The 26,090-nt window shown below is 38.0% G+C and overlaps 3 protein-coding genes and 1 pseudogene across 3 annotated transcripts; 1 reads left to right on the forward strand and 3 right to left on the reverse strand.

Moving 5' to 3' along the window:
* Positions 1-243: 243 nt before the first annotated feature.
* LOC105795678 (uncharacterized) lies at positions 244-9,194 on the reverse strand (annotated as a pseudogene).
* Positions 9,195-9,346: 152 nt separating this feature from the next.
* On the reverse strand, positions 9,347-10,237 carry LOC105795679 (uncharacterized). The gene has a single exon (XM_052628830.1). It carries the CDS (start codon positions 10,235-10,237, stop codon positions 9,347-9,349), a length of 891 nt encoding a protein of 296 aa, XP_052484790.1.
* A 15-nt stretch (positions 10,238-10,252) lies between these two features.
* On the reverse strand, positions 10,253-11,374 carry LOC105795680 (uncharacterized). The gene has a single exon (XM_012625356.2). The coding sequence runs from the start codon at positions 11,372-11,374 to the stop codon at positions 10,253-10,255; it is 1,122 nt and encodes a 373-aa protein (XP_012480810.1).
* A 10,225-nt stretch (positions 11,375-21,599) lies between these two features.
* Positions 21,600-24,543, forward strand: LOC105797131 (putative wall-associated receptor kinase-like 16). Its single transcript, XM_012627064.2, has 3 exons — positions 21,600-22,631; positions 22,731-22,913; positions 23,207-24,543. Exons 1-3 carry the CDS (start codon positions 21,755-21,757, stop codon positions 24,400-24,402), a joined length of 2,256 nt encoding a protein of 751 aa, XP_012482518.1. The 5' UTR covers positions 21,600-21,754; the 3' UTR covers positions 24,403-24,543.
* Positions 24,544-26,090: the final 1,547 nt, after the last annotated feature.

The raw sequence follows: 26,090 nt of genomic DNA on the forward strand, positions 1-26,090 counted from the left end.
GCTTCAATCTATTTGACTGCAATGTTGGGGAAGTGAGACTCGCTGTTGTAGCTTCAATCTGTTCCGTTGCATCGCCTGGAAGTAAGATTCACCGTTGTGGCTTCGATCTTTTAAATTGCAATGGGGAAGTGAGACTCGCCGTTGTAGCTTCAATCTGTTCCGCTGCATCGCCTGAAAGTAAGATTCACCGTTGTGGCTTCGATCTTTTAAATTGCAATGGGGAAGTGAGACTCGCCAGTAGCTTCAATCATTCCCGACATCGCTGAAAGTAAGATTTGCCGCCAGGCTTCGATATTTTAAATTGCAATGGGAAGTGAGACTCGCCGTTGTAGCTTCAATCTGCTCACGCATCGATCGAAAGTAAGATTCGCCGTTGTTAACTTCGATCTTTAAATTGCAATGGGAAGTGAGACTCGCCGTTGTAGCTTCAATCTGCTCATTGCATCGCTGAAAGTAAGATTCGCCGTTGTGGCTTCGATCTTTTAAATTGCAATGGGGAAGTGAGACTCGCCGTTGTAGCTTCAATCTGTTCCGCTGCATCGCCTGAAAGTAAGATTCGCCGTTGTGGCTTTGATCTTTTAAATTGCAATGGGGAAGTGAGACTCGCCGTTGTAGCTTCAATCTGTTCCGCTGCATCGCCTGAAAGTAAGATTCGTCGTTGTGGCTTCGATCTTTTAAATTGCAATCTATGGTTACTTCGATCTGCTCTTGTCAACTCAGGAAAGCAAGATCTGCCATTTTCATTGATCTGTTCTTTGGGGAACATGACCTATATGAACCTATTTATGCCTAGTGATTATGATAAAAATGAATCAAAATACCCTAGCTAAATGCATATGCATGAATGCAAAATGATCTTTCAATGTTTGAGTTGTTATTGCTCCTTGCTCAATAAGTCCTTATTGCCAACGCGCCCGAATGCTATCTTGTCCGGTTGGTAATGTTCATCTCTTACTTGGTCGGATTGCCCCCACTGTATTCTTCAAAGTTCAACTCATTGTGATTTTCAAGGTTAAGCCCATCGTAATTTGTGACATAAAATTGAAAACCATCCTCCTCCTACTGTAAATTAGGAGTACAGGATCTGAATTTCCTTGGCTACTTACACCATTTCTAGGGCATCGCACCAAAAGTTTATGCATAATTGTAAAATTTCATTTTCTGAAGAACCTCTTCTTATCATTCGGTAATCATTGAAGCCTTGTCACCAACATGACATCTCCTCATTTTGTTCAATCATTGTTTGGACAACAAAGTTTGAAAGGATAGTCCTGACTTAGACTTTTCCCTTGTAGGCACTTTGAATTTGGTGTGCTCTAAACAACAGTCCTGTTTCAGGTTCCTTCATCATTTAGAAATTTTTAGAGTAATATGCAAAACTCCATTTGCTTGAATATTCAGTTCATTATTTCAAATGTTTGAAAAAGATTATCGTAATGGACAAACAAAATGTTATTGGGAACAAATCTCAAAATGAATAAGTTAATCAAGACAGCAAATTTTGCTAAGATAAAATGAGAAAAGACAATGGACAAGATGGAATTTTATTAGGAGCAAAGCTTGAGATGAATACATTAATCGAGACAACAAATTTTGCCAAGATTCAAAATGAATAAGACGACGACAGGTGCCCAGGATATCGCAGCACGAGTTTCCCTGCATAAGCTTTCTGAAAACCATTCTGAATTTGATATGTGTTTAGGGAATCTACAGGGTTTTATCGATACCCCAAGATGTCGTCTACCCTTTCCTTGTTGATTCAGGTATATCGAGACCACCACATATCCTAGGTCTTGATCAAAATTTGAGCTACTCCGATCACCTCATGTCTTCTCAAAATTTGAGCCGCCTTTTCAGGTTTTCAACTCAAATCCCCTTTGGTCTCAAGGCGCCCTTTATGGGTTTTCACCTTGGCCTCTCCCCCTTTTTTTTTAATGCCCTTTACGGGTTTTCACTTTGGTCCTCCTCCTTCAAGTGAAGTATTTCTTGACTGAATCTGAGTTCACAGGATTTGGCAAGTTTTTACCATCCATCTCGCTCAAGATCAAAGCTCCTCCAGAAAAGGCCTTCTTTACAACATAAGGACCTTCCCAATTTGGCATCCATTTTCCTCTAAAATCTTTTTGAAGAGGAAGAATTTTTTTTCAACACTAGGTCCCCCTCGTGAAATTCTCTGGGACGAACTTTTTTGTTATAGGCTCGCATCATTCGTTTTTGATACATCTGACCATGACGAATAGCTTTTAGTCTCTTTTCTTCTATCAAGTTCAGCTGATCATATCAAGATTGAACCCATTCGGCCTCATCTAACCTTAGTTCAGTTAATACCCGGAGAGAAGGGATTTCAACTTCTATGGGTAAAACTGCCTCCATCCCGTAGACTAAAGAAAACGGTGTTGCCCCAGTAGAAGTCCTAACAGAGGTTCGATACGCCAAGAGAGCGAAAGGTAGTTTCTCGTGCCAGTCCTTGTAGGTTTCAGTCATTTTCCCTACAATCTTCTTGATATTTTTGTTTGTTGTTTCCACGGCCCCATTCATTTTTAGGCGGTATGGTGATGAATTATGGTGTCTGATCTTGAACTGACTACAAACTTCCGCTATTAAGTTGTTGTTCAAGTTCAGCGCATTGTCAGATATGATCCTTTCTGGCGTCCCACACCGACATATAATCTCTTTTTTTAAGAATTTACTGACTGCTGACTTTGTAACATTAGCATATGAAGCAGCCTCCACCCATTTAGTGAAGTAATCAATAACCACAAAGATAAACCGATGCCCATTAGAAGCCTTTGGAGATATTGGCCCGATGACATCCATTCCCCACATGGAAAATGGCCATGGAAAAACCATAACGTGAAGGGGTGAAGGTGGTGCATGCATTTTGTCACCATAAATTTGGCATTTATGACACTTTTTGGCGTAACTAATGCAATCCCCTTCCGTGGTGGACCAATAGTACCCAAATCTCATAATTTGTCTGGCCATCGTGAAGCCGTTGGCATGCGTTCCGCAGATACCTTCATGCACTTCTTCCAAAATTTCTTTTGCCTCGACAGCATCCACACACCTCAACAATACTTGATCTTTTCCCTTTTTATACAAAATTTCCCCATCTAGGACATAGTCAATGACTAATCTCCTTAATGTCTTCTTATCATTTTCTGTCGCATGGTCAGGGTACTCACGACTCTTCACATATCGCAATATGTCATGGTACCAAGGGTGATCATCCTTTTCCTCTTCATTGTCAATGTTGCAACAATGGGCTGGAGCCTCATAGATGCTGATCTGGATAGGCTTCATATCTTCTAATTTGTTCACTTTAAACATGAAGGCTAAAGTGGCCAAAGCATCTGCCATCTGGTTTTCATCTCGTGGGAGGTAACTAAAGGTGACATTATCAAATTCCTCAATCAACTCCATAATCAATTTTCAGTAGCGGACCAACTTCGGGTCTCTTGTTTCCCATTCCCCTTTGAGTTGGTAAATTACTAATGCAGAGTCCCCGTATACCTCTAGCACCTTAATTTTCCGCTCTATGGCTACCCGGATGCCCATAATGCAAGCTTCATACTCAGCCATGTTATTTGTGCAGTCAAAGTCCAATTTGCTAGTGAAAGGATAATAATCTCCATTAGGAGACACGAGTATTGCCCCAATTCCGTTGCCTATAGCATTTGAAGCTCCGTCAAAACTCAACTTCCAAGGACCATCTTCTTGGAAATCTTTCTCTACAGTTGCAACATACATCAAATCCTCATTTGGGAAATCGAAGTTCAATGGCTCATAATCATCCAGAGCCCTACTTGCTAGGAATTCTGCTATTGCACTCCCTTTGACCGCCTTCTGGTTCACATAGACTATGTCAAATTCAGATAGAAAAATTTACCATCGGGCCATTCTTCCATTCAGAGCGGTTGACTCCATCAAGTATTTCAGAGGGTCCAATTTGGAGATTAACCAGGTCGTATGGTACAACATGTACTGTCTCAGTTTCCGAGTTGTCCAGATTAGGGCACAGCATAACTTCTCGATTGGTGAATATCTTGTTTCGCATTCGGTGAACTTCTTACTGAGATAGTAAATTGCTCTTTCCTTTCGTCCTGATTCATCATGTTGACCAAGCACGCATCCCATGGAATTTTCAAACACTGCCAAATACAGTATGAGCGGTTTGTCTGGGCAGGGTGGAATCAGCACTGGGGCGTTGGACAAGTAATACTTAATCTTGTCAAAAGCTTTTTGGCACTCCTCATCCCATACTCCCGGATTATGTTTCTTAAGGAGACGAAAGATGGGGTCGCATTTCTCCGTTAACTGTGAAATGAACCTGGTAATATAGTTCAATCTTCCTAGGAAACCTCGAACTTCATTCTGAGTGCGCGGAGGAAGCAATTCTTGTATGGCCTTGACTTTATCTGGGTCAATCTCAATCCCTCTTTCACTGACTACAAATCCTAGCAACTTTCCCGATCTAGCTCCGAAAGTACATTTGGTCAAGGTTAAGCTTTAGTTGGAACTTTCTTAACCGTATAAAGAGTTTTCTTAAGACTTGTATATGCTCCTCATCTGTTCTAGATTTTGCAATTATGTCATCCACATAGATTTCTATTTCTCTATGCATCATATCATGGAAAAGGGTCACCATGGCTCTTTGGTATGTGGCTCCCGCATTTTTCAATCCAAATGGCATCACTTTATAGTAGAAAGTTCCCCATAGGGTTATGAATATAGTTTTCTTCATATCGTCAGGATGCAGCTTAATTTGGTTATATCTCGAGAAGCCATCCATAAAAGAAAATAGTGAGTATCCCGCCGTGTTATCTACCAGAGTGTCGATATGAGGCAAGGGAAAATTATCCTTTGGGCTAGCTTTATTTAAGTCTCTGTAATCTACACACATTCGTACCTTCCCATCTTTCTTAGGGACGGGTATGATGTTGGCTACCCATTCGGAGTATTTAACTACTTGCAGGAATCCAGCATCGAATTGCTTTTGCACTTCCTATTTTATTTTTAATACGACATCCGGCCTCATTCTTCGAAGTTTTTGCTGAATGGGCTTGCAATCCTCCTTTATAGGAAGATGGTGAACTACAATATCCGTATTTAAGCTAGGCATATCCTGATACAACCATACGAAGACATCTTTGAACTCTCGAAGCAATCCAATGAGGTCTTGTTTTACTTCTTCAGCTATGCATGTGCCAATCTTCACCACCTTTCCTTCTTCCAGGATCACCGTCTCTATCGTCTCTTCGTGAGGTAAGATTTGTTTCCCTTCCTGCTCTACCATCCTCAACAAGTTCGGAGACAGGTTGCAATCTATGTTATCTTCAAAATCTTGAGATTCCTCTAAACACATATCTCGTTCAAAAGGGTTCTCTAAGTTCATAGTAGAGTCACTCATGTCATCGATATCTTGGAACCTGTTATAAGTACCAAAGAATGTACAGGGAATGTATGAATTTAAGGATTCTTATTTAGTATGGCCATGAATGAAAGAATGATTTGGAATATAAGCATCCAAGATGACTATTCATATGAAAGAATGAAAAGAATTTTAAAAGAATATATACTCAAAAAGAAAATGCGAAGATATATTTCATTGAAGTCACAATGTTCAAATATAAGCCCATTTCAGTTCACAAAAGGTTTTCATTTTCTCTAGGCTTAAAACAATTAGTATGTTTTGAATATTACTCTGGAAAAGCTCTAAAAACTTCAGGTATTTCTTCTGCAGTCCAATTGTTTAAAACACTCCCAGGTTCAAAGGGATAGATGCCTGATGTACTTCCTTCTTCAGATTCTTCTTCAAATATGGCATTGATGTTCAGGTTTCCTAATATTTCCTCTGTAGTCTTCCTTCTTGGAGTCCTCAGTCCAGAATACATGGTTCCTCCCGATACGAAGGTCCTAGGTATGTGGGGGAAAGACATAGGTTCCCAATCAACTTCTTCTCCGTTCAAACGCGTCTTCCTCTTCTCTTGTCTTTTCTCTAACTCTTTCCTTCTTTGCTTAGCATTTGGTTTAAATCCTAAACCAAAGCGGTCCTGTTTGTCCTTCACCACTGGTGCCTCTATTCTTCCTTGAAGGCATCTTCCCAGTCCTCTTCCAGGCACAGCTCCTTTCCCAACTGTCATTTGTAATCCCATCTTCGTGGCTCTAGACACGCTGGGCATTGGGATCCTCTTTCCCTCAATAACAGAGGTCGCATTTACGAACTCTAAGGATTGAAAGGAACATTCGATCGCCTCCTTATCTGTTCCTAAATATGGTGCGTCATTGGTTACCGATGCAATGATGTCTTCCTTAGCGTCGATCGTAATTAACCGGCCTTCTGTCACTAATTTCAACTTCTGGTGCAATGATGAAGGCACCGCCCCTGCTGAATGAATCCATGGTCTCCCCAACAAGCAATTATACTAAGGCTTGATATCCATCACTAAGAAATCCACTTCGTATGTATTCGGGCCAATCAAGAGGGGTATTTCTATTCTTCCCATCACCTTCCTTTCGGTACCATCAAATGCTCTCACTATATTCTGGCATGATTTCATGTGGGAACTATCCACCGGTAACCTATTTAAGGTAGATAGGGGTAAAACATTCAAGGCTGATCCATTATCAATTAGCACTCTCGCTAACGTATACTCCCCGCAGCGAGCAGTGATATGTAATGCTTTGGTGGCTCCTCTTCCCCCCGGCGGTATTTCATCATCATTAAAGAAAATGAAATTGTCGGCACTGATATTGTTAACCAAACGGTCCAACTTATTCACTGAGATATCGTTAGCAACATAAGTTTCATTTAGCACCTTAATCAACGTATTACGATGTACCTCTGAACTTAGAAGCAATTCAAGCACCGAGATACGAGCTGGTTGCTTATGTAATTGTTCTACCACACTGTACTCGCTATGGTTTAAGAATTTTAGAAATTCTTTAGCCTCATTTTCAGTTACCGGCTGGTTGACACGCGTCTCAATTTTGTCTACTTTTGCTTTTCCCAATTCAACCGCTAAGGCTTTTCCTTTTCCAGATTCCACTCTTGCGTTTGCCGGATCATAGCGTTTTCCACTTCGTGTATAGAATCCTTCATCCTCTCCTGAAGCATTTACCAAGCTCTCTTCTCCTGGTATTGTTACATTGCAGTTGTAATTCCAAGGAACCTTTTTGCTATCCTTGTAGGGAAAGGATACAGGTTTCTGGATTATGACCTTTGGTGCTATTTGTATTCCAGATTCTCTGCTCATTGGTTTTGCAATAATCACCACCGGGTGATTAGCCTTTTGGGCTTTCCCCGTAGATCCTTCTTCTATAGCATAAACCTCTCCTTCTTCTAGTCCCTTAATCTCTTCATAAAATTCCAATTCTTTGTTATCCATTAAGTTTTGCACCATGGTTCTGAACTCGGTGCATTCTTGAATGTCATGGCTTTCTTCTGCATGGAATTCACAAAACTTCCTTGCTCCTTCAGGCCTTTCTATTGAACCTTGCTTGATGAGACCTCTTTTCATCATTTGTTTCCAAACCCAATCAAGGGAGGTCTTTATCTCTGCTATGTTGGCTTTGACTCTCCTTCCTTCATACTCAATTATCGCATTTACCCCTTTATTATCATGGTTGGGCAACGGATTCTCTGCTACATTCGGTCCTGATGAGTCACCTATCTTTACGATCCCCAAATTGATAAGTCTTTCAACTAACTTCTTGAATGCAGTGCAGTTTTCAATCGAATGCCCCTTGGTCCCCGCGTGATACTCGCATTGGGCGTTTGCGTCATACCACTTAGGGTATGGGGGTTGCATTGGTTTCAGGTAATATGGAGATACCACATGTGCATCGAGTAAGTTCTGGTACAATTCCCTATACGTCACTGGGATGGGTGTGAATTGAAGTCTCTCTATATTTGGCCTTGGATTAGATTCCTGTTTCAAAGAACCTTGCCGATTAGCGGTTACTGCCCTGGCTTGTCCCACCGTGATTGTGTTAGAATGGTCCTTGTTAAATATGCTTGTATTGTTTATCTCATGCTCTTTTTTTCTTGGTACTGACCTTTTAGTACTTTCTCCCGCTTCTATCTTGCCGCATCTTATGGCATTCTCTATCATTTCTCCAGACATCACTATGTCTGAAAAGCTTTTAGTGGCACTGCCTAACATGTGGCCGAGGAATGGAGCCTTTAGAGTATTGATAAAAAGCATAGTTATCTCTTTCTCTAACAGTGATGGTTGAACTTGTGCAGCCACTTCCCTCCATCTCTGAGCATATTGCCGGAAACTCTCATTAGGCTTCTTTTCCATGTTTTACAATACAATTCGACCGGGTGCTATATCCATCACATGTCTATACTGCTTCATAAAGGCTTGCGCCAAATCCTTCCATGAATGAATGTTGGCCCGACTTAATTGGTTGTACCATCTAGCCGCTGATCCTATCAAACTGTCCTGGAAGCAATGAATCAGCAATGGGTCATTGTTGATGTATCCCGTCATCCTCCTACAAAACATAGTGATATGGGCTTCGGGGCAACTGGTCCCGTTGTATTTTTCAAACTCCGGCATTTTAAATTTAGGAGGGAGCACCAGATCAGGTACCAGGCTCAAATCTTTAGCGTCTACTCCTCGATGGTAATCGGTATTTTCCATGGCTTGAAACTTCTCTTCTAACCATTTACAACGATCTTCTAATTGTTTTGGCAGGTCTACTCTTGTCTTCTCTATTTCTGCCGCGTCGTCGAGATCTGGAACCACAGGATTAATAGGATTATCCCCGGGATTAGAGCCTGAACTTGTTGGGAAGTTCATCGATGCTGGGGCACCAACTTGGTATTGGGATCTAATGGCGACAGGTACCCTCTGTGGGTACACTCCTGGTTGCGTCTGGACATTAGTTGGGGCGAAACCTGGAGGGTAGGTAGGGTCTTCGTGATCATCCCCAAAATTTACCACGGGGCTCTTCCCCTTATCGTGCCCCCCAGCTGTTAACTGTTTTAATTGATTCAATAATTCTCTTTGGGATGCTTCCATATCTTGCTGCAGTTTGGCTAGTTTTTCTTGCATCTGAGCTTGCATCTGGTCTTGCAATTGCTCTAATTTCTCTAGTCTTTGATCCATTTCTTTGGTTCTCCGGCGAGTACCGTAATGATATCTAGTTGACAGATTTTCGTTGATTTCCAGGGTAACTATCATTAATTAGAGCTCTTATTATTATTATTTTTGAAACTTTAATGCATATGATAAAATGAAATGCAAATGAATAAATGCAAAGAAAAGGCGTTGATTCTAATTCAATTTCATTAGAAAAACTTGACTAGAAAACAAATTTCTTTACATAAAGTGGATTACATATACGGCTTTGCCTTTATGCTCAAAGCCTTAACCCTCTTAAGGAGCCAAGCTAACTCTCGACCCCGACTTGACTCTGATTCATATTTCAAACTCAGTATATCAGCCTGAACCGCTAAGGTTTGTAGATGGTCAGCCACTTCCCGCACTTGAGTCACAGCTTCGCCCATAACGTAATCTCTATCTCTAATCTGACTTTGAAGATGATGGAACTGCTCTTGGTACTGTTCATTACGTCTTTCAAGAAATTCTACTCGTAATTTAGAATTTCGCAATGCGTCTTCAAGTTCTTCTATCTTTTCCTTCAATTCTTCAATCTTGCTCAAACTTGCTCTCAGCTCGATCATAGAGTTACGACTACGGCACAAGTGAAGCGACCTTTCCAACTCAGCTATCTGGGCTTTTAATCTTGCTTCTTCATTTCGGCATTCTAACAAATTTTTCTCCAAAACGCTTTCTCGAGCTCGAGCGTCTTGAAATTTCTTTTCCCACTGAACAATTTTGGCCTTTTCTTCTTTGACCTCCTGTCGCCATTGCTCTGATGTTTTACCTAAACCCGCAGTTCTCAGTGACAAACGCAGCTTCTTATAATCTGTTTTTAGACTATCTAAATCCTCTTCAGCCTTGCTCTTCCCTTTCCTCAACTTTTCAGCTTCCAACTTGTGGATATCGACATCTAGTCCCAAATGCATCTTTTCCTCTTCTAGCTTTTCTATCTTCCTTTCCAATTCCAAACTTCGTTTTTCAAAGTCCTGTTTGATGATCTCTAATTCTGATGGAACTATTTGCAAATGCTCCTCTATGGATCGAACGCAATCTTCTCTTGGCCCGGGGATATTATCATTAATCCTCTTACTTCGCCATCCATGATACTCGGGGGTCGTCATCGCTCCCACAGTAAATCATTTCATCCGATGAATTTGCCTCCAAGCATTGGTCATCTCTCGAATCTTCTTATTGTAACCATCATCTTTATACGAAAACTCACACTGAGCTAGTCCTTGGGTGGTAGGCACGAACTGTCTTGAGCCATATTGTTTCAGTACCATCAATGGCGCATAGCCAACAGCTCCCCAAATCCCAAGTAAAGGGACCCAGTCGAAATTCCCACATCGATACAAGATTTCATCGGGCACCATCCAAGGAGCTTTCCATTCAATATCTTCATCTTTGAGATTTTGAAGAATCGCTATCCATCTTTCCATGGTAATGTTGTCACGTCTCGGCATGGCTTCTAATTCCTTTAATGGAGAATAATTCTTGGAAAATACTCGGTAAGAGACTTTATCCACTTTCCAGAAGTGACTGTGGAACCATACTAACAAGAGCTGTGTACATCCAATGAATCTTCCCTCCCCCGCGCTTCGGCACGCACTTAAAGATCTAAATGTCTCAGCCAAAATTGTTGGAACAGGTGTGACCCTCTTGTCCAGTCGATCAAACAAATAAGTAACTGCCTCGTCTATATACCTCAACGCTCTAGGGAAAATCATCAGCCCATAAATGCTCAAAGCAAAAACATCGATTTTTTTCTTCGTATCAGGATGAGCTAAAATCAAATCACGCAGACTTCTCCAGGGAATACATTTGTTTTCTCCTTTTTGTTTGACCCGTGCTGAGACCCATTGCTCACTCATTCCCAAGATGTTCACTAGCTTCTTCACAAAAGTCGGGACATTGACGACTTTAGAATAGACTTTATCTGCCTGAAACCTTGGGCAACGCAGTAAGGCTGTATATTCCTCTATGGTAGGCACCAAGTCTATCTCCCCAAAAGTAAAGCAACTATAAGCGGGATTCCAAAATTGGGCCAGGGCTCGAAACAAATGCTCGTCCACTTTAATATCAAGCAAATAAGGCAAGTCACCATAATTAGAGTAAAACAATTGTTTGACTTCATCATCCCACTGGGCCCATATTTCCTTCAACTCCTGAAAATTATTCTGAGTTACATTGATATAAGTGAAGTCCGATAACTCTGACGTGTACCCTTCCATCAAGCTGTCTCCTTTCTCGAGTTGCATTTTTTTTGACCATATTCGGACAACCGCATTATCTTCCACTTTATCAAGAAATTCACTTTCCATGATTAGCTTTCTATCTAGTAACCGAATGTGAATCAACGCCTTTTATAATGAAATGCCATGTATGCCATGCAATCAAAACAAAACACAATAAATCAGTATAAGAATAAAATTCAATACAAGCAATAAATAATAAAGCGCCTATTTAGGTGTCTACTAGGGGTTGGAAGTGGTTCTACCTAGGGTGGGTTCTTAAGGTTCACTATATGTGGTTTGGCTTCTAAAGAAAAGGTACTCGAACCAGCAGATTCCTCGATCCTCACCCATTATAGGCTCATATGGACCGAGTTCGGTTCAGGGGAATACATTTCCCTATGGCTGCACGGAGATGAAAATCTCACGAAGACATAGGTACGGATGTATCCCGAAAGCGATCCACTATCCTGCACGGAGGTGAAAACCTCACGAAGGACTAGCTTCTCACTCCCACTTAAAGGGTGTGACCAACGGTCATGCAATGCAATGCAAAAGATACCAAAATTTAAACAAACAGAGCAATTATAGACCACAATGATGAAAACTATAAAGAATGAAATGCAATGAAAGGATCGTAAATTTAAACCAAATTTTCAATTTTCGACAAAAAGACAAAAAGTAATCAACTTGTGGCTTGACTCTCTTATTTAAAGTCCCCAGTGGAGTCGCCAAGCTGTTGACACCATTTTTTGGATGAAAACGGGTCGACTTGGGTTTTGAAAAACAAAAACGGAAGTCGCCACCAATCTTTTTTATGAGGTGTGATTGGATCACCTTAAAATTGGTTGTTTTTAATAAACGGTTTGATTTTATTAAAACAACAAGTTTGGTCCACGAAATTCAGAAAAACGGGTTCGGGAGTCGGTTACGCACGAGGTAGGATTAGCACCCTCGATACGCCCAAAAATTGGTACCTAGTTGATTAATCAATGTCTTAATGTCGAAAATTAAAAAATTTAAAGGAATTTAAAATACGATCCTTTGTTTTAAAATGACTTGTATAAAATAGGTTGCTCATATTAAAAAAAACTCCTAAATTTTTTTTTTAAAAAAGGATATTCAGTTGTTCAAGTCAGATGAGGAAATCGCAACCCAATACGTTAGGGCACAATTTCTCAACATTCCGAACATTGAATATTGCCTTGATTTTTTTAAAAAAATTCTCATCTCGAAAAAACAACGTGTCACATCCAATGCGTTAGGACACAACATATTGAATTCCCGATAATGAGCTTTTATCCATGTTTTTCGATTAAAAGAACATTCTCGACAATTTAGACTCAACGAAAGAAATTGAAACCCAATACGTTAGGGCTCGATCCTCTCGAAAATCTCAAATGCCGAGTATTGTTCTTATTTTTAAAAATTTCCCCTTTAAAAAATTTAGGTAAAATTGATGTAATGCTAAACTCGATATATGCGTAAATGTCACATTAGTAAATGAAAATAATGAATATGATGATACTGAACAATCAACCATAAAAAAACAAATGGATTACACACAATAACATGTAAATAGACGAATAAAGCTAAAACATTTTTTAAATAATAATGAACGACAAACAAAATAGCAACAAATAAAAACAATAGTAACGATAACATCAAAAAACTAATGTATGTATGTCAAAAGATATAAATGAGTAATTAATAATAATAATAATAAATAGTTAAAATGAACATGAAAGATATAAACAATTATATAATGATAACATATAATAAAACAAACATATTTTATATTTAAAAAAATAACAATAACGCAAAGTCGATATAATAATATAATAATGAATAAATATAAAAGGAAAATACAAGCATAGTAATAAGTAGATTAATTAATAGGAAAATAAAAATACCAAAGAAAAGGGCTAATTCAGAATAAAACGCAATTTAAAGGACAAAACTAGAATAAAATAAACAAAGAAGGACCAAAATAGAAAGCGCGAAAAGGCGGAGGGCCAAATGGGTAATAAACCCGATTTTAGGCCACGCGTCTCTTCCTCAGGCGTCCAATCGAATTGAGGACTAAATTAAAAAAGGGATAAATCCTTGGTCCAAATTAAAAGAGGAGAAAAAAAAACAAATGGTCCAAATTGAAACAGACCGAAAATGCGGAAGGGCCTTAAACGCAAATAACCCCTTTGAAGGCTAAAACACGCGGACCCTGGTTGGATGGGTCGGGTCGCCCGCGGGTCGCGCCAAACGGCGCCGTTTTGGCCTGATAGGCTTGCCCCAAAACGACGTCGTTTTGGGGGCCTATAAAAGCCCACTTTTAGGGAAAAAAAAAGTCATTTGCCTCATTATTTCAGGAAAAAAAGTTTAAGTTTTCTCTCAAGCCCTTTTGGGCAGTCCGGCCTATAGCCTAAGGTCGAAATCGCCACCGTGCCGATGTCGATCGATCACGGCGACGGCTCCGCCAGATATCTGGTGGTTTGAGAAGTCAAAAAAGGCCCGTTTTGTCACCTTTTTCGAGTAAGGGTCATATTTGGGGTCAGAAAAGCCGAGATCTAGGCGAAAGATGGCCGAAATCGGAAGAGACCTTTCGGCTCTTCCTCTCCGTCGATCTTAAAAAGCAGTAAAACCCTTTTTATTTTTATTCTATAGCTTCTATATATATGTATATATATATATATATATATATATATATATATATATATATATATATATATATATGATTTAATAAAACAAAAGAAGAAAGAACCCACTTAGAAAACAGAAATAAAATGAAAGTAGGAAAAAGGGAAATCGGAAAAACCAAAGAAAATCACCTTTAAAAACTTTTTATTATTTCTTCCAATTTTTTTTTCCAAAAGCCCATTTTCATGTTACAAGTTCGGCTTTTATAGCCTATTTTTGTTACTGTTTTTGATATATTTTCCTTGCTTCTTTCTCCTTTGCAGATGCCAGTGGTGATGGGAGCAGGTGGTGGTAGGTGCGGCGCGGAGTGACAGTGGCAGAGGCCAAAGGTCAAAAGGGAGGCGCCTAGGGTTTCAGTCTCTGAAACCCTAGGCAGATTTTTTTATGAAATTGGGCTTGGGTGTTTTGGGCTTCGGGTTTTGGGCTGTATTTGGGTTAGTTTTAGGTTAGTTATTGTTTTATTTGTTGGGCCCAGGTTTGGGCAAAATTTGGTTGTACAATATACATATATAACACTTCATTTAAAACCTAGTAAACCTTGATAGTTTAAAATATATAATTTTATTATCCCTAATTTCACATCATATTTATCCGTATTTCAATTATTTTTAATTTCACAACGTAATATTATGGTATCATGTAAAAGAACAAAAAATCATAAAAACTACTTATATTATGCGTGCAAAATCAAGTGAAAAGATCTAAGTTTTTCACCAATTAGAAATTTGTACATTCATGTTTGCTATCAAATTTAAAAATACATGTTTAAATGCATAAAGTATATAGATATTTATTTTAATTTTTAATTTTAATTTTATAATTTAACATAAATAAATAATTAATACAATTTGAAATATGAATTGAAACTATACTAATTCCAAAATAGTTGTTAAAGTGGAAAGGAGACTTCACTAATAAGAAAACAATCGAAAAGTACAAGATGAAGAAATTCAAAATAAACTCTAACCACGAATCAACGCTCTCTAACTAAAACACAAAATTCTCTTAAAACTCTCTAAATCTCTCTCTTGATTTTTTTCTCTAATATTGTGTGTTATGATCACCTCTATTAGAAATATAATGGCTCATTTATAGGCTAATTTTAGAGGATTAATCTAACGAAAACTTCTCTGGACTAATTAGAGTTCGAGTGGAAAACATAGTAATGCTTTTTTGTAAAAACCTGGCTGTGTTGCTTGAGGAATACGTCGCGTCGTTGCGACATTTGATAAATGCCAAAAGTAACATGTTTTAGCTTATTCTTAATTTTTTTGGATTATTATTTGATTTAAAATGGTGAATTTTATGCTCTTAATCCTTTAAATTCATGTTTCTATACTTAGGAGAGCATTTGGGAGCAAAAAGAGTGAAAAATGAGCAAAAATCAGAAAATCGGAGCAAGTTTCAAAGTCACATGGACTGGACACACGGCATGTGATCCACACGAGCTGCCACACAACCATGTGCCAGACTAAGTGGATTTCATGAATCGTACTCCAAATATGTGGGAAAATGCAATTTTTAGATTTTTCGAGCATTGTAAGACTTATATATGACACAAATAAGAAGATAGGAGAGAGCCATCCTAGAATATTCAAGAAAACAACTTGGAAAAACACTATTGAAGCAGATTTTGAAGCAAATTTCCATTAAGATTGAAGATCTCCTTTTGATTTCTTTGAAATTTATTATGAGTTTCTTTGTTTCTTGTGGTGATACTTTCTTTGTAATGTTTTTATTTACTATCAACGACACTAGAATAGGGAACCTTGGACATGTACTTTCTTCATCCTCAATTTATGGTGACTCTAAAGTCGAAAGTTTGAAGTATGTAGCTAGCAGAATAATAACCAGCTTTGAATTTTGCATCACAAACTGCTCGAGGATCTTTTCAATTTACCCCTGTTGTGATAAAAATAACTTTCTAGAGTATCTATCTTTGGAAATTTCCATCCCCACAATTTTTTTGGCTACATTGAAATCCTCCATCTCGAACTTAGAGTTAAGCATGATTTTTAATCGATCAATTTCAGATGGATCCTTAGCCGCAATCAATATATCATCAATATAAAGCAAAAAATATATAAATGATCCATCATTTAAGTGATGCAGATACACATAATTGTCATACTTCAAACAAAACCAATGCTTAACATGAAAGAATTGAACTTCTTATACCACTACTGAGGACACTACATCAAGTCGTATAATGATTTCTGTAGAAGGAAAACATAATCTTCCTTGCCTTTAGTCCTAAAGCCTTCAAACTGATGCATATAAATATCCTCCTTTATATTACTGTGAAAGAATGCAATTTTCATATCTAATTGATCTAATTCAAATTTGTATAATACAACAAGGGCTAATAACACCCAAATGGACATATGCTTCACAAAATGAGAGAAAACATCATGAAAATCAACTCTCTCCGCTTGACTATAACCCTTTGCGACCAACCTCTCCTTATACTTGGTGTCTCTTGGACTCGATCCTTTTTTTTTTGAACACCCACTTACAACTGACAATCTTTATTCTAGTGGATGGTCCTACGAGCTACCAAGTCTCGTTCCTTTGTAGGGACTCCATCTCCTCTTCCATAACCATAAGCCACTTACTGGAATTAGGAACCTAAACTACCTTAAAGTAATTTGAAAGATACGCTTAGAGCATATGCCACTAGATTTCTATGGCAGAACCTCTACAGTGTTTTAATCTCCTATCTCTTCCTATCACGAGCTAATTAATAATTTTTTAGTTGAGGTGTAGGAGATACATGTGAATCAAATGGAGTCTCTAACTAATCTGAAGTGTTTTCAGTATCCTCCCGCTATTTTGAAAAATTTCATCACGTCATCACGACATCTTGAGTTTCCTTATTTTGATGTCACCCCTATTTTGTCTCCCATTCATGAATAACTTGTCGCGTTGTTGTGACGTCACGGGCCTCCTCGATGTGACGTCCATGCTCCACCTTGCCTAAAATACTATGCTTTTCTGTGTTGGCAAGAATAAACGACTCTTTTTTCGGGTGAAGCATTGCTACTTCATCAAAAGTTACATCTCTACTAACCATAACTTTATTAGTTTCTGGGCACCATAATTTAAAGCCCTTTACACCAAACACAAAACTAATAAATATACCTTTCACTGCCTTAGGTTCAAGCTTTCTTTCGCTAACACGTGCATAAGCAAGACAACCAAATACACTAATGTTAGAGTAATTTGGAAGGTTACCTGACCATATCTCTTCGAGAACCTTTCCATCCAATGCTCGGTGTGGTGACCAATTCACCAAATAGCTTGTCAGGTTTATGACTTCTGCCCAAAACTCTTTTCCTAAACCTGACTTAAAAAGCATGCACTGGGCTCTCTCAAGTAAAGTTCTGCTCATTCTTTCTGCAACACCATTCTGTTGCGAGGTATCGACAATTGTGCGATGTCGATCAATTCTTTCCCGTTGTAATAATCGTTGAACTCAGCTACACAAAACTCAAGGCCATTATCTGTCCTTAACTGCTTTACAGACTTCTCAGTCTATTTCTTTAGTAAGGTCTTCCACTGTTTAAAAATCCCAAAAATTATTTTCTTGTACTTTAGAAAATAGGCCCAAACCTTCCTGAAGTGGTCAATAATAAAGGTTAGAAGATATTTGCTACCTCCTTTGGAGATGACTTGAGCTAAACCCCATAAATCAAAGTGAATATAGTCAAGTGTGTCATTCGTCCTGTGCTTTGCAGAACTAAAATTGGCTCGTGTTTTCTTTTCATAAACACAGTGTTAGTAAGAAATCTAAAATTCCAACTCTTGCTCCCAGAAGAAAGCCTACCTTCTTCAAAATGGCCATACATTTCTTGCTCATATAACCAAGTCACATATGCCACAAGCAAGTTGACTCTGAATTTGTAATAGATGGAATTCATTGCGACGTCATGATGTGGCGATTGTTCTAGCTTCACCTTCGTAATTACTGCTGCACCAGTCACTTTTGAACCTTATAGAATATATAGATTGCCTGTTTTTCTAACCTTTCATCAAAATGAGAGCTCCACAAGATACCTTAATGTCGTTTGACTCAATGATGATTCTACAACCATTCAATTTTAAAATACCCAAAAAGATGAGATTTTTCTTCAATTCAGGCACATGTCTAAGATCTGAAAGTGTCATGATGATCTCATTGTGCATCCTGATCTAAATGGTACCAATACCGGTTATCTTACAGGGTGAATTATTTCTCATAAGCACAACTCCACCTTCAACTAGACTATATGTAGAAAATCAGTCCTTGTTGGGACACATATGGTAAGGACACCTGGAATTCAAAATTTGCTCGAACGTAAGCTTAGAGCCTTGGGTTGTAGACACCAATAACAAACCATCATTTTTGTCCCCAGCTACACTAGCATCAGCTACCTCGACTTTTGTTTTCCTTTCTCGTTACTCTCAACAACCCTTCTATTTTTATTTTGTAACTTATAACACCCTGACTTAATATGACCCAACTTCTTATAGTGACCACAAGTCTTATTTTGATTCCTCGACTTCAATTTTAACCTAGACCTATTCTGACTTGAATCTTTAAATTGTTGTCTGCCTCTTGCAACCAAAACTAAGGCTTGCCCATCTTATTTGCTATTCGAACCTAGATCATTGACAAGTTTTTCTTTGCTTAACAAGTTTCCCTTCATATCCTCAAATGAGAGTTTATCTCTACTATAAATTAAGGTTTTCCTGAAAGTCTTATATGAGAGAGGCAAAAGCACAATAATAGCATAGTCTAATATTCATCATCTATATTAGCCTTGACATTTTTTAAATCATTTACGAGAGTAACAAATTCACTTATGTGAGCCCTAATGGACACATCTTAGGCCATACGGAACATGCATAGGCTATTTCAACACCAATCAATTAACTAGAGACTTTGTTATGTAAAGGGATTCTAACTTCCTCCATAAGGCAGATGTTGTTTTCTCCATAAACACCTTCTACAACACATTATTCGTAAGGTACAAATGAATTGCAGACAAAGCCTTCTCATCAAGCTAATCCCATTATGACTTATCCAAATCTGCGGGCTTTTGCCCTGTAATGACTTTCTGTAGGCCATTCTGAACCAGTATTGTAGTAATCCAAACTTGCCATAAACTAAAATTTGTGATCCCATCAATCTTCTCGATATTGAATCTCTTTGTTGCCATCTCTAAATGGGTTGGTTACGAAATATTAACCAAGCTTTGATACTAGTTTATTGCAGATCAATCAGTATAAACAATGATAAAGAAGGAATATATATAATTAGGCACACAAATTTACGTGAAAAACTTCTCCAATCAAAAGTATAAAAAAATTCATGGGCAAAGGAGATTTCACTAATGAGAAAATAATCGAAGAGTACAAGATGGAGAAATTTAAAAAAACCCTAACCCTGAATACAAAGCTCTCTAACTAAACCATAAATTTCACTTAAAGCTATTTAAAACTCTTGATTTTTTCTCTAATATTGTGTGTTATGATCACCTCTATTAGAAATATAATGGCTCTATTTATAGGCTAATTTTAGAGGATTAATCTGACTACAACTTCTCTGGAGTAATCAAAGTTTGAGTGGAAGAAAGAGTCCTGCTTGTCTGTAAAAATGCAACTGCGTTGCGTGAGGAATACGTCGCGTCGTTGCGACGTCACATACTTCCTCGTCGAGATGTCGCCGTTGCGTCATCCTAACGTCTTGTGCTTCCTCGTCGGGATGTCGCCTCTACTTCAGTTCTGGTTGCGTGAAGTGCCTGCAAAATGTTCGAAAATATGAGACACTCTATAGAACCAATGATCAAACTAATGATTAAAACAATTGGAATGTTAATGAAGTCTATTGTAATGCGTTCTACTTTATTTGTTTAAATTGAATTTGCTATTTTGGATGTATTGATATTGAACTTTGGATTATGATGTTTTTAAGTATTTAAACTTTGAATATTTGGATTATGGATTTAAGTTCTTTTAATGTTTGGATTATGGATTAGAATGTTTTAATGTTGTAATGTTTTAATAAAAAGAATATTGAATATTGGGTTTTGAATGAGAAATCAACTTTGAATGTTGTAATGTTGTAATGTATGAATGTATAATTGAACTTGTAATGTATAATTGTATCATTAATGTTTATGAGATTATTGTTACTTAAATGTCTTTATAATTTTTACCTTTTTACTATTTTAGAGTTTTTTTAAACTGGTTGGACTAGTCAAATTAAGAAATGGTGGTCCAATTGGTCCAATTGTCTATTCGATTCTAAAAATTTTAATTATTATTAGGGTAAACTACACTAGTAGTCATCCAACTATTAGTGAATTTCTTTTCTGATTACACAACTATAAAAAGTTAGAAAAAGGTCACCCAACTATTAGAAAATTTCTTTTTTAATCACCCAAGTATGAAAAGTTACAAATGGTCACACAACTATTCAATTTTGTCTTTTTTGGTCACCCAACTATCTTAGATTTTTGGGTGTTTCCATTTTTACGTTAGTCAACTGGTGACAAAAAAAAGATAAAATTGAATAGTTAAGTGATAATTTTGTACATTTGCATAGTTAAGTGACCAAAAAAAAAAATACTAATAGTTGTGGGACTACTAGTATAGTTCACTCTTATTTATTATATATGTATTATAATAATTACACATAAAATAAAGAATAGTTAATAAAAACTATTCTAAAAAATAATACCTCTTTAAATTAAATAAAATATTTTTTCTTTATTAAAAATAAGTAACGAAAATAACTAAATATTATCATTTGTAAACCGATAAAATTATATTCCACCCAAACATGTCACATGAAAACATTTGTTTGTAGGAAGTTGCAAGTAATTTACCACCGAGTACAACGATGAACTTGCAAAAGGAAAGTCTTGGTAAGCGATTGGGTGGATTTTTGTCTTTTTGATCTGATCAATAATTGCCTGCCCCCTTCGTCATTGGCCTTTGGTGTTGTCTCCGTCTTGGCTTTTGGCTTTGGGCCACCATAATTAGAAACTTCCTCTTTTGACTCAATCAAAATATTTTCATAAAATGGGAAAGGGACGTCGTCGAGTTACTTAATTTCATGCTTAACAATATAATTACTTTGATCAATTGGTAAATAAATAATCTTAATTAATGTCCATAAATGGCGGTCTACCCAATCTGTTGCCCGCACCACTTAGTCTTGGCCTTGGGCCGCCATACTTACCTGCTTCCATTGAACTCTTCAGAGGATGGGGAAAAAAGAATTGATAACATCCAAGTGAAAATTCTGCACATCAATGGATTTTTTTGTTAACGTAATCAGTCAGCTTTAAGTTAATCAATCAGCTTTAAGTAAACGTCAACCCTTTTATTAATTGTTATATATTAACTTAAAAAATCTATAATATATTATAATCCTTGTGAGTATTGGACATTCATGATTGTAACTGGACTAATCAAAGTTAGCATTCATCTAATTCCAAGAACTTGCCCACAGACAATTTGCTTTATTCAACAGCGAAAGCGAAAAGGAAAGACAAGATTGATATTCCTCACTGCACTCCTCTTTTGGGTTACTTCCTTGTCCTTACCAGGATTACCACTGTCAACCAAGCTTCCCTATATCCAACCCTTATTATATATATGATTGGAAATTTGTAAATTAAAGCATTGATATCCTTGGTTATTTATAATCCAAGAAAAATAGTGATGGGTTTGATCAGATCAGTAGTACTAATTGTGCAGCTGGTAATCTTGCTTAATGCAACATCGGCGGCAAAAGCAACGGCAGCGGTAGCTTATCAAGCAAACTCCGGCTGCCAAAGTCGCTGCGGCGAAGTTAGCATCCCATACCCATTCGGTACCGGCGGTGATTGCAACGTCAGTAAACATTTCTTCATCACTTGTAACACCAGTTTTACACCCAGCAAAGCATTCTTAACTACCAGTTCCATTGAGATCCTCGACATATCTCTCGATGGTCAGTTGCGCATCCTTGCTGATGGAAGCTATGATTGTTACAACAAATCAGGGGCTACACGGAATTTTAGGTACTGGCTTCAACTTGGTAAGTTTTTCATAAATAATACCAGGAACAAGTTCACTGCAATCGGGTGCGACACCTATGCTCGGGTGGAAGGTTTCTCCGGACAACGTTATGCAACTGGTTGTTTATCGTTATGCAACAACATCAACGACGTTTCAAACGGGTCTTGCTCTGGGATTGGCTGCTGTCAAACAAGTATCCCAAAAGGTGTGAAGAGCTATAAAATCACTACTGAAAGCTATGAGAACCATACCGATGTATTGCCCGAAAACCCTTGCAGCTATGCATTTGTTGCAGAGAACGATAACTATACCTTCTCTACTTCAGATCTTCGTGGTTTTGATTTTAAAGACAAGCTATTTCCGGTTACTCTTGATTGGACAATCGGGCAGAAGAGTTGCAAGAAAGCTAAGATGGATACCAAGAGTTTCGCATGCAAAAAGAATAGTAAATGCATTGATTCGGAACATAACTCTGGATATATCTGCAAGTGCTTTGAGGGTTACGATGGGAACCCTTACCTTCCCAATGGATGTCAAGGTAACTATATATATATATATATATCCAATGGCTGTATTTGTAGTTTCTATCATTAAAAATAGTGTTATTTATTACTTGCATATAATCTGCAACTTTCAGACATTAATGAGTGTGAAACTATGAGTCCTTGCGATGGAACGGCAACATGTATCAACTTAAATGGGACATATGATTGTTCATGTCCGCCTAACTATGAAGGCGATGGTAAGAAAAATGGAACAGGTTGCAGTTTACCCAACAAGGATCAATCCAAGAGATCTCTCCTTATTGATGTTGCTCTAGGTTAGTAATTTCAATGCATAATTATAGAATTATTATTTTTATATCTAATTCTAATTTCGATTATATTTGTATGAAATATTTTGCAAACCGGTGAAACTGGTTTCTCAAGCACTCATGCTGAACTTTCCCAACTCATTGTAGAGTCAATTGGGTTGGCTTGACCATAAACAATTTCATTATTTATTACTTTCAATATACAATTTACATGACTTTTCACTTTTAAATTATATTACCATGGTCAATATTTTTTTTTTCTTTTTTGAACAAGCTATTATTTTATGCTTTGAACATAGGGATTGGCATTGGGTTTCTTGGTCTCCTCTTAGGGATAGTATTGTTGTGTTGGATGCTCAAGCAAAGACAGATTTCTGAATTAAAAAGGGTTAACTTTCAGCAAAATGGTGGCATTTTGTTACGTGAACAACTTTCAAAACGACAAGGGTATCGTGAAGAAGTTAAAGTATTTACAGTTGAGGAACTCGAGAAGGCAACAAACAATTACCATGAAAGTAGAATTTTAGGACAAGGAGGGCAAGGGACAGTGTACAAGGGAATATTGGCGGATAATCGAATAGTTGCCATTAAAAAGTCAATAATTGGAGATCCTAGCCAAGTTGAACAATTCATTAATGAAATAATGGTGCTCTACCAAATCAACCACAGGAATGTTGTCAAACTACTAGGATGTTGTTTGGAGACACAGGTTCCACTGTTAGTCTATGAATATATCACTAATGGAACCCTTTTTCACCATTTGCATGATGATGATGCTGCCCTTGATCTTCCATGGGAAACTCGTTTGAGAATCGCCACTGAAACTGCTGAAGCTCTTTCTTATTTGCACTCTGCAGTTTCTATTCCAATCATTCATCGAGACATCAAGTTGGCTAACATATTGTTAGACAATAATTACAATGCAAAAGTTTCTGATTTTGGGGCTTCGAGATTGATTCCATCCGATGAGGCACAGATAACTACAATTGTGCAAGGAACCTTCGGTTACTTGGATCCTGAATACATGCATACAAGCCTTCTTACTGAAAAGAGCGATGTCTATAGCTTCGGAGTTGTGCTTATGGAGTTATTAACGGGACAAAAAGTGGTTTGTTTCAAAAGATCGGAAGAAAAGCGAGTTTTGGCTATGTACTTCGTTTCTTTGATGAAAGAAGACAACTTGCTCGACATTCTTGATCCTCGAGTGCTTACCGATAAAAATGTTGAGCAGCTTAAGGAAGTAGCAGCTTTAGCTAGCAGATGTGTAAGAATGAAGGGAGAGGAAAGGCCAACAATGAAGGAAGTTGCCCATGAATTAGCAGGACTGCAGGCAATGCCTAAACATCCTTGGAGTAAAAGTAAATTACAGGGAGAAGAGTCCGAATACTTGCTTGGTGACATGTGCAGCACTTATACTGATGGTGCAACGAGCAGCTCAATGGGTTACGATAGCATTAATAACAAAATAACATTTGAACTTGAAGGTGCACGCTGATTATGTAATCAAATTTTCATTTTTACAAAATACCCTCTATGGTTTTAAGTAGTTTGCTTTCATTTTTCAGCACTAGATGGAGCTTAATCTGTATGAATTGCTAAGATTTTTTTTTTTAATAATGATTGGTGCCTGCAACAACTCCGACTTGACTTATTTTTTTTTCTTTAAATTATTTGTAAAAGAAGTCCTAAACATTGTCACGGACTTAGATTTTTCCCATGCGATTTGTGCGGCCTTAGGCAGTTTCTTTGCTCCAAAAATGCCTAAGTTAGCTTAACTCGCAACAATTGAAGATTCAAGAATTCCTCTAAGGCACCCATGAAGAACAGCAGAAGAACAAAATAAGAACGAGGTCGAAAGATGAACAAAAGTCACAGAAACGCAAGAACACTTGAGAGAAAAGTTTGAGTGAATACTTTCAAAATTCTATTACTAACTGAATGAATTACAATGAGAGGCAAAGGTCTCTATTTACAGTTGAGACTCCCCAAAATCAATGGTACGGATCAAAGTACATCAATGGCTCAGATTAAAAGCTATCTAGAAATCATATCTCTAAGATTATAGAATCTTATCTTCTAAAGATTACATTTATTATCTAGGATTACATATCTTTGAAGATCACTTTCCATATTTGTCAAGCTTTGTAGATGAGCTTTCAATCTCTCCAAGCAATAGGCTAGTTTGATTGGGCCAAATGATCTCCTTTGAATACGATGGATCGCGCAAGTGCGTCATCGTTACAGGCTCCCATGCATAACCCATGACATTCTCCCCCACTTGTTCTAGCGACGCCCTTGTCGCGTCCTCCTCATGGAACTGGTCTATCTTTCCTTGGAACTATCACAATGCCTTGACAGGTTCCCAACTCACTTCACTACTGGAAAGTCCCTTCCATCGAACTAAGTATTCATGCCGCGACCGATGGTACTTTCGTCTGATCAAACGATCTGCATTGATGCTTTCAAATTCACGATCGTATGAGACCTTTACCCCCATTGGTGCTCATTCAGACTTGCCTCGATTTGGATCCTCTTGATCCCCATGGAATGCCTTAAGTATACTCACGTGAAACATTGGGTGGAATTTGAGCTTTGCAAGCAACTCAAGCTTGTAGGCCACCTTGCCTACTCTCTTCACAGCTCGAAATGGCCCCTCATACCTTTGCACAAGCCACTTGTGCAAACTCGTATGTCGCAAAAGCAAGTGTAGTTTAGCAAGGACTGAGCCACCCACCTGAAATTTCACATCTCTTCGATTCTAATCAGCCCACTTCTTGTTACGCTTACTTGCCTTGTGTAAACAAGCTATAGCCAAGTCATTCTTCTCTTGTCAATCATTCGCAAATCGATAAACAACGTTGGATGTGAGTGGCACTATCTCCAACGGACTTTGATTTGTGGCCCCACTTCACTACAAGTTGTATGAAAATTGGGTCACATCCAATAACTTTGGTTAGTCCCTTTGTGTGGCACTCACATAGTGTTGGAACGCCGGCACCCCTATGGCGCAGCGAAAAAATAAAACACCCGGCGATCCTAACCATGGATCCAAGTGTGAGGAACGAATCTGAGTGAAAAAGGATTTTAAAATTACCGAATGTGATTTTGAGTAGACAGCGACACCTCGGCAACAAGTAATTTGATCTACTGTCAAACCAAGTCGCAATCTTTGATGACTCCGAC

The sequence above is a fragment of the Gossypium raimondii genome, chromosome 3 (assembly GCF_025698545.1).
Source record: "Gossypium raimondii isolate GPD5lz chromosome 3, ASM2569854v1, whole genome shotgun sequence".
Classification (NCBI taxonomy): domain Eukaryota; kingdom Viridiplantae; phylum Streptophyta; class Magnoliopsida; order Malvales; family Malvaceae; genus Gossypium; species Gossypium raimondii.